The sequence below is a fragment of the Oppia nitens genome, unplaced genomic scaffold (assembly GCF_028296485.1).
Source record: "Oppia nitens isolate AA-2021 unplaced genomic scaffold, nextdenovo-longstitch-racon4-pilon3 scaffold56_pilon_pilon_pilon, whole genome shotgun sequence".
In the NCBI taxonomy this organism is placed as follows: Eukaryota; Metazoa; Arthropoda; class Arachnida; order Sarcoptiformes; family Oppiidae; genus Oppia; species Oppia nitens.
Window position 1 is genome coordinate 12,372 of NW_026533239.1, and position 8,724 is coordinate 21,095.

At 29.8% G+C, this 8,724-nt stretch overlaps 3 protein-coding genes across 3 annotated transcripts; 2 read left to right on the forward strand and 1 right to left on the reverse strand.

Annotated features, from left to right (window-relative positions):
* Window positions 1–963: 963 nt before the first annotated feature.
* On the reverse strand, window positions 964–2,053 carry LOC128960805 (uncharacterized). The gene is made up of 2 exons (XM_054306942.1): window positions 1,602–2,053; window positions 964–1,244 (listed from the first exon to the last, which is right to left on the reverse strand). Exons 1-2 carry the CDS (start codon window positions 1,705–1,707, stop codon window positions 964–966), a joined length of 387 nt encoding a protein of 128 aa, XP_054162917.1. The 5' UTR covers window positions 1,708–2,053.
* Window positions 2,054–3,127: 1,074 nt separating this feature from the next.
* Window positions 3,128–5,164, forward strand: LOC128960803 (uncharacterized). Its single transcript, XM_054306939.1, has 2 exons — window positions 3,128–3,145; window positions 3,282–5,164. Exon 2 carries the CDS (start codon window positions 3,356–3,358, stop codon window positions 5,057–5,059), a length of 1,704 nt encoding a protein of 567 aa, XP_054162914.1. The 5' UTR covers window positions 3,128–3,145; window positions 3,282–3,355; the 3' UTR covers window positions 5,060–5,164.
* Window positions 5,165–7,095: 1,931 nt separating this feature from the next.
* On the forward strand, window positions 7,096–8,148 carry LOC128960806 (speckle-type POZ protein-like). Its single transcript, XM_054306943.1, has one exon. It carries the CDS (start codon window positions 7,096–7,098, stop codon window positions 8,146–8,148), a length of 1,053 nt encoding a protein of 350 aa, XP_054162918.1.
* The last annotated feature ends 576 nt before the right edge of the window (window positions 8,149–8,724 follow it).

Here is an 8,724-nt window from a genome sequence, read left to right on the forward strand (position 1 = left end):
CATCTCTAGGACCGACAACACTTTGGTGCCGATAACGTCGAGTCAGCACCGAACACCTTAAGCAACCTATCCAACCGTTTCAATATATCAAAGTTTTTGTTTGAAACAAATCAATTAATTAATCAATATATGTCATTAGTATTTACAACTATATTATTATTTATGATATATAATGTGGGTTTTATAAAATTTCTAATATATGGTTTGCATAATATAGTAATTTTTATCATATTTATAAAACACACTTATGCTATCTATACCTGGAATGTCATCTATTTTTATTTATTATGTTTTATCTAAATATAAGATTAAAAACTTTAAATAAATCAATTTTTGTCAATTATAATAATAATAGACAATTACAATCTAAAAAATTATTAAATTCATTCAAACAAACAAACTAATAATACAGTATAATAATTTTAAATTATAATTTATAGTTATTTATTATATTAATTTTTTTAAAAAAGTAGTCAATTTTAGTAAATTTTAATTTTTTGTCATTAAAAATAACAGATTATTTATATATATATATATATCTATCAGTATATTCTTGTACTTTAAACTAATTCTATATAATATTAATAATAAAATCTAATAATTAATAATAATATTGAATATTAATTAGCAATCAATTATAATTAAATTGTTTTTTTTAAAAACAAATTTTATATTATCCATAAATTTATACTGGATTTATATCATTGCCATCGCCATCGCTACCACCATCACGACTGTCCTCGTCATCATTATAGTCATCGTCTTTTTTGTCGACATCGTCTTCATCGTCATCATCATCATCATCATCACCACCGACGACACGACTGTCCTCTTCAGACTCGGCCGACGATGACGAACGACTATTATCGCCAGTGTTGACGTCGTTGATGTCGAGACCGGACTCTCCTTTTTCGCGCTGTGCCGGCACTGTCATTATGGGTCGGGCATATCCTGGAGGGCCGGCTAAACCACTAGAATGCGACAATCCCGGCAAAGCAGCCAATCCACCGTTAGTATAGCGAATCCACTACTACTACTACTACTACTACTACCGCCGGTCAACGGTTCGTATGTTCGGCGCCATTGTTCACTAACTGAATCCCATTGGTCAACAATTCGCATACCGTTTTGTTCAAATACCCGTCGATCCCAACCGCGACCTTTGGTCGGCACATCCGGCGGCGGTGTCCTGGGTGGATGATTTTCCCCACAGTATGGCCTTTCTTTGCTTGGAATCAACTGTACTTGATAATTTATACATACAAATTAAGCCTTAATTATACAATATATATACTGAAATATGATGATTATTATTACAATATTATTATCTATACTAGAAATAGTATCTAAGTTGTCTCTATATTAACACTATCAATAACAGTTTTATTAAATGTTTTTTAAGTTATATTACTATAAATGTATTATTATATTGGATGTAATACACATTAATGTATTTTACTATATAGATAACATAAATTAAGTTAATTTACTGTAAATATAATACAATATAATAATAATACATTTACATTAATATAACTTAACAAACAACTAAATATATAAATAATATCAATATTATTATTATTATTATATAATAAACATACCAATGTTATGTTGTACGAGAAACTCGTGGTCAGCCTTGAGCACCGGCTGATATAACTGAGCCCCTTTGACACTTGACATTGATCCGACTGCCCATGGTTGTAGCATGTTCAACCGTAAGTATACCTCCCGAAAGTTGCTAATATCGCGCTAATTACGTGGCACACCACCAATCACATAATAGCCCTCAAGTTTGAGTGCATCGATAAGCCTGATCAGACCGGCCGTATCTTTCGGTCGATTAGTAAATCCCAGTCCCCACATACATACAACAGGCCGACCGTTTTGGTGGGCATAGGCACTGGAGTTGAATACACCCAACGGTTTCAGATTTACGGTCAAATCATCGGGTATTTCCGATTCAAACTTATCCCAACCCGATATGTCCCACATTATATAGAACTTGCGGTCATAATGTTCGGCACTGGCCATCACTTTACCGGCCATACCGTTAAGCCGTTGTCTAAACATTTAAAAAAAAATTTTTATTTTTTGTTTAACTAAAAATCAAATGTATTTTTTCTAAAAATATCTATAAATATATTTTCAGTTACAAATAGTAATAAATTTAATTATATGTGTATTTTAATTATTATGCATCTATTTTTTGATATTGTTTATTTCCTGAAAAGAGGGCAGGCCCTGTGCAAAAATTTTTAAACTAATGCTCATTTAAATCATCTACTCTACACGGTAATCTTTAGTAAAAAAATCATCTAAACTTTAATTTATATAAAAATATAAAGTAATAATAAAAAGTATCTGCTTTATTATAATATAAAAAATTGTTTAATTTAATTAATTATATTTAAATTAATAACAACATTAATGAAACAAATTTAAACTCAATTTTTTATATATTTAAATTAAATTATTAAAATTATATATTTATATATAAAAAATAAAATATTTATTATTATTTTATTATCCTTTATATACTATTAAAAATAAAATTTTAAGTGTTTTTTTTGTTTGTTTGTTGAATCAATAACGATAAGATGAAAATAATATTTAATATTATTAATTTTGTTGTTATTATTGTCTGGTTTAAGGTCAGGGCTAAACATATATAATAAATAGATAAATACTATAGTAATATAATTAGAAAAAATATATATCTAATGTAACAGTATTTCAATAAATAGTTAATTAAAAAAATAAAATAAATAAATAAATATAGTAAGAGTTTTTTTTGTTTTGTTAAATGATTTTATAGATAATATATATACATATAAATAATATATATTATACAGTAAATTAAATAATGTCATAAAAATATAAAGTGCAGTTTATTTTTCTTAATAGAAAATAAATATAAATTCAAAACAACTATTTGCTGCTATATTTAATTACAAAAATGTGAACTAAATTATTAGACATTACAATAATTATGTTATTATAAAAAAAATCACACATAAAACAATTTAATGAGTCATTAATATATAATATTTCACAAAAAATATAAAATTACATCTAAATAGTGTGAATTAATTTATTTAGTGAAATATATATACTGTATATTAGTTTTTAAAAAAATTATTAAAAGGTAATAACAAATACATGTATAATTTATTCAACAAAAAAAACAATATAAACTAATTAGAAAAAAATTATTTATTATTATTAACTGATTGACACGAAATTTTTTTTAAAAAATTAAATATCATATTAAATATTTTTAGCACACCATTGTTGTACAATCGACTGTACCGAGGATGGCAACTATGAGCACCCGGATGACAAACACTCCTATATTATGTGCTACAATAACAGGGCAGTCCTACAGCGTTGTCATCTATCCAGGGATAACGTATCGCTGACAGTGTTCAACACTGATCGTCGCCAATGTATCGAACCGTTCAAATGTCCGCAAAGTTCTGGCCAATACAGACACTATTTCAGTGACGCCTATTACTACCGGTGCCATAATTGGCTACCAGTTTTGCATCACTGTCCCGCTGATCATATCTACGACGGTGTCGACCGATGTGTACCCTATTTCCAGTGTCCAGAACTCGGAGGCAACTATCTGTTTCCTGGTAAACCTGACCAATATTTTGAATGCTGCTACGGACGGGCCACTCGGCGCCAGTGTCCATCGGGTGAGCTGTTTGACGGTAAACAATGTGAACCCGGATACAAGTGTCCGCATCCGATGGGACGCTATCCACATCCCGTCTATAAGAACCAGTACTACGAATGCAAGTACTGGGAATCCAAATTACATACCTGTTCAGAGGGTACGGTATTCGATGGTAAGTATGCCTGCATTGTTGGCACACATCAGCGAACAGGCAGCTCATCGGGACGTTCAGCCAGCTATACTGCTAGCCAACGACGCCACTATACTACTAGCCAACGACGCCACTATACTACTAACCAACGGCGCCACAATACAGTGGTCAGGACTGTACGAACTGAGCGGGTGCCACAATCACCAGCAGCTGCATCGGCATCATCATCGCATACTGAATTTCAATGTCCGCGATCGTGGGGCAACTATCCGTGTCCGTATGACTCGACCCAGTACTACCAGTGCCAGTATAATCGACCGAATTTGCGTAGTTGTCCGCGACGACAAGTATTCGACGGCTCCCGATGTTCGGATACGTTTGTTTGTCCGCGACTGGACGGCTGGTTTAGGCATCCGACCCGAGAGAACCAATACTACCAGTGCGTCAATGGGCAGCCGTGTCGGCATGATTGTCCACCGGGAGAAGTTTTTGATGGTCATCGCGGTTGTCGCCGACCTTACATACCACCGACAATCGAGTTTCGGTGTCCAAAAAGCGAGGGACTGTTTCCGAGTACGACCAGTAATACCCAATTCTATCAGTGTATCAATATGGTTGCAACACTGCATACCTGTCCTCATAATACTTATTTCAATGGCCACTCGTGTGTCTGCTATCCAAGCAAAGAAAGGCCATACTGTGGGGAAAATCATCCACCCAGGACACCGCCGCCGGATGTGCCGACCAAAGGTCGCGGTTGGGATCGACGGGTATTTGAACAAAACGGTATGCGAATTGTTGACCAATGGGATTCAGTTAGTGAACAATGGCGCCGAACATACGAACCGTTGACCGGCGGTAGTAGTAGTAGTAGTAGTAGTAGTGGATTCAGCTATACTAACGGTGGATTGGCTGCTTTGCCGGGATTGTCGCATTCTAGTGGTTTAGCCGGCCCTCCAGGATATGCCCGACCCATAATGACAGTGCCGGCACAGCGCGAAAAAGGAGAGTCCGGTCTCGACATCAACGACGTCAACACTGGCGATAATAGTCGTTCGTCATCGTCGGCCGAGTCTGAAGAGGACAGTCGTGTCGTCGGTGGTGATGATGATGATGATGATGACGATGAAGACGATGTCGACAAAAAAGACGATGACTATAATGATGACGAGGACAGTCGTGATGGTGGTAGCGATGGCGATGGCAATGATATAAATCCAGTATAAATTTATGGATAATATAAAATTTGTTTTTAAAAAAAACAATTTAATTATAATTGATTGCTAATTAATATTCAATATTATTATTAATTATTAGATTTTATTATTAATATTATATAGAATTAGTTTAAAGTACAAGAATATACTGATAGATATATATATATATAAATAATCTGTTATTTTTAATGACAAAAAATTAAAATTTACTAAAATTGACTACTTTTTAAAAAAATTAATATAATAAATAACTATAAATTATAATTTAAAATTATTATACTGTATTATTAGTTTGTTTGTTTGAATGAATTTAATAATTTTTTAGATTGTAATTGTCTATTATTATTATAATTGACAAAAATTGATTTATTTAAAGTTTTTAATCTTATATTTAGATAAAACATAATAAATAAAAATAGATGACATTCCAGGTATAGATAGCATAAGTGTGTTTTATAAATATGATAAAAATTACTATATTATGCAAACCATATATTAGAAATTTTATAAAACCCACATTATATATCATAAATAATAATATAGTTGTAAATACTAATGACATATATTGATTAATTAATTGATTTGTTTCAAACAAAAACTTTGATATATTTATAAACTTTATCAGTGTTTGAGTGTCAATGAGTCCAACACTACTGGGTGTCCGCAAACCAGACAGCATATCAAATACTGATAAAAATTTTGGCGAAATACCCGCGAAATAGTTATAGTAATAAATACTATAAATGATTAAACATAACACATATAATAGTATTGTTATAATTCTAATGATTTCAACATTTTTACCAAAATAATAGTCACTATCGCATAGAAATATATGCCATTCGCTAGAAATGTCTAGTTTTCTAGCAATCAATAGCCATATATTTCTTATAATAAAATATAATAATATCATTGGATTCAGGAGTGGATGTGAAGTCCAGTGTCGTCGTCGTCCCGGAGTTGGTATTAGCGATGGTTTCAAACACAAACCAATTGTATATAACTGACTGCACGCGCAAACAACACGTAGTTTTGGTGGCAATACTTGATTTAAATTTATAAATAATTTACTCATATTTTTTTAATTATTATTATATTTGTTGTTTATATAATAATAGTTTAAAATATTATAGACTAATATACAATATATAATAATTTAAACTATTTATTATAAAATTCTACTAAAGTATATTATTTTAATTTATTTTAAATAAACTATTTCAGTAATAAACTATTCAACAACAAAAAAATATTTAATTATGAAATTTAACATTTACTTATAATAATAATAATAAATTATTTTTCTACATAAACAATAATAATTTCATATTATTAATATTATTTTATGCTTATTTTTAATGTTTATTTTTAATGTTTATTTTATTATATTATTTGACGTAAATAACAAAAATAATTGTTTTTTTTAATTCTTAATTATCTTGATTTTATTGACCAATATTTATATTATATCAAGTTTTTTATAATATAGAAATCATTAGTTTATTAATTGTATAAAAATGTAATATTTATAACGTTATAAATATAGTTATTTATTGCAATCAATGTAATTATTAACATAAATTTTATATCTATCTATAAATATAATATAATTAAAATATTTTTTTAAAAATAATTAACAAAATAAAAATTACATAAATATATACAGTATATTATATAAGTAAAATTATAGAAAAAAAAACTAAAAATATGCTAGAAATATTATATTATATTTATATTTATATAAAATTATGATAACAAATAAAAAAATATTTAAAATTTATTTTATTAAAAAATAAATATTTTATATTAATTAATTGTTTTATACTAAACATATTAAATATTTAAGTTGTAATGCATACTTACAGTGCATGCAAACAGTAAATGTTATTTTTATTGTTTAAAAAATTAAATTATATTTCTCACGAGTTATTATTATTATTTTAAATTAGTATTAAATTCAAATTGATTATTACAATCAAACTGTTTGTCACACAAAAAAAAGTAATCAATCAATTCATATAACCAGAGAAACACATCCAACGATAATGTCATCGGAAATGGATAACAACGACAACGACAACGACAACACCGCTAATGTTGTATACAAGACACGAGTGGTGTTCAGAGTGATGGACATGAAAAACATATTGTCTGTTAATAATGGTTTTACTATTCATAGCAAAAAACTAAACATTGGATCAGATGAATGGTTTTGTAGTATTAGTTTTACTAATAAAATGGTAAAACTAAATCTTCAAGTGATTCCAAGTTTTGAACATCAATTGTCATTTGAAGCTGAATACGTAATGTATATCATTGACGACAATAACCAATTGTTTTTCAAAAAACAAATTAATTATGACTTTGATTGGCGCTATCATTACAATAAGTCTGATATTTGTTCAGTAAAAGAGTTGTCGGATAATAAGGACCGACTATTGGCTAATAATATCCTAACCGTTGGTTTCGATATAACAGTTTACAGGGAAATCAATTGCCGAGAAAATTCTGTCCCAAAACCCAATCGTTTCGGAAGAAAATCGGAAGACATTACCAAAGATTGTCGATTAGTTGTCGGCAAAGAAGATCAGAAAGAGTTTTTCGTCTCAAAACTGTTTCTCAGTTCAAAGTCGGATGTCTTCGATAGGATGTTTACCACAGATTTTATTGAAAAGAAAAACAACGAAGTGATCATCGATGACATTGATAGCGATGTCTTCGAGCAGTTCCTACAGTATCTCTACACTGGAAACTGTGATAAATTGTATGAAATGTTGGATGAATTGCTATACGTTGCCGACAAATATATGGTATCTTCGCTGAAGACTATTTGTTTGAATTTGATTTTTTTGAAAATCAATGGTAAAAATGCTTTCCAAACAATACGACAATTGAAAGACTTTGGTGCCGATAGTGAACTCATGATTATGGCCAACAAATGGATCGGAGAGAACATCCCTTCAGTGGTTAATCAAGAAATTCTCAAACACTATACCATTGATTCAGATGATTTGTGGCTAATTTTACATTATTTAGGAAATCAATTGAGTCCAAGACAATCACATTTACTTTATTATACATACAGTTATAATAATTAAGTTAGATTTTCTTTGTATCGATATTTTCATTTAGTATTATATAAAAAAAACAAGTATTTTATTTGTTTTTTACTATTCAATTATTAGAAAATTTGTATGTATTTTAACAAAAATATTTTTTAGTTATCTATTATATTATTGTATTTCAGTATTACTGTCAAAATTAACATTCAATGATTTACATTAAACATTTCTATTTAAATTTGTATTTCACTTTTGTATTTAATTACATTATGAAAATTAATTTGATAATCGCGTCATAGATTACTGTTTGGCACCGAGAGAATAAACTCTTTATGTTTCAAAACATTTGTTTATGATCAATTGAGGTGTAGGATTATTACTCATTTGTTGAATTGTCCGCTGATGTCATTCGATCGCTAACCAAGTCGTAGATGAGTTCAGTCCAGGCGTCGAGAAACTCCTTGGCTTCTTTGAATCCGTGATCGAGAGCTCTATGGTTCGGCGCTTTGGGCATGGCCGTTCCCATCTATGCTGTCACTGACCAGATAAGTTCTTTATGGTACATCCTGTTTTTGACTAAAATATTTCAAATGAGTTCAAACAATTTGTCAA

What these genes read in the sequence shown, in the direction of transcription:
- LOC128960805 (XM_054306942.1), bottom strand. Translation starts at nt 1,707, where the DNA reads ATGCTACAACCATGGGCAGTCGGATCAATGTCAAGTGTCAAAGGGGCT. An exon ending in TCTCGTACAACATAACATTG is followed by an intron (nt 1,245 to 1,601) that starts GTATGTTTATTA and finishes TAAATTATCAAG; the next exon opens with TACAGTTGATTCCAAGCAAA.
- LOC128960803 (XM_054306939.1), top strand. Translation starts at nt 3,356, where the DNA reads ATGTGCTACAATAACAGGGCAGTCCTACAGCGTTGTCATCTATCCAGG.
- LOC128960806 (XM_054306943.1), top strand. Translation starts at nt 7,096, where the DNA reads ATGTCATCGGAAATGGATAACAACGACAACGACAACGACAACACCGCT.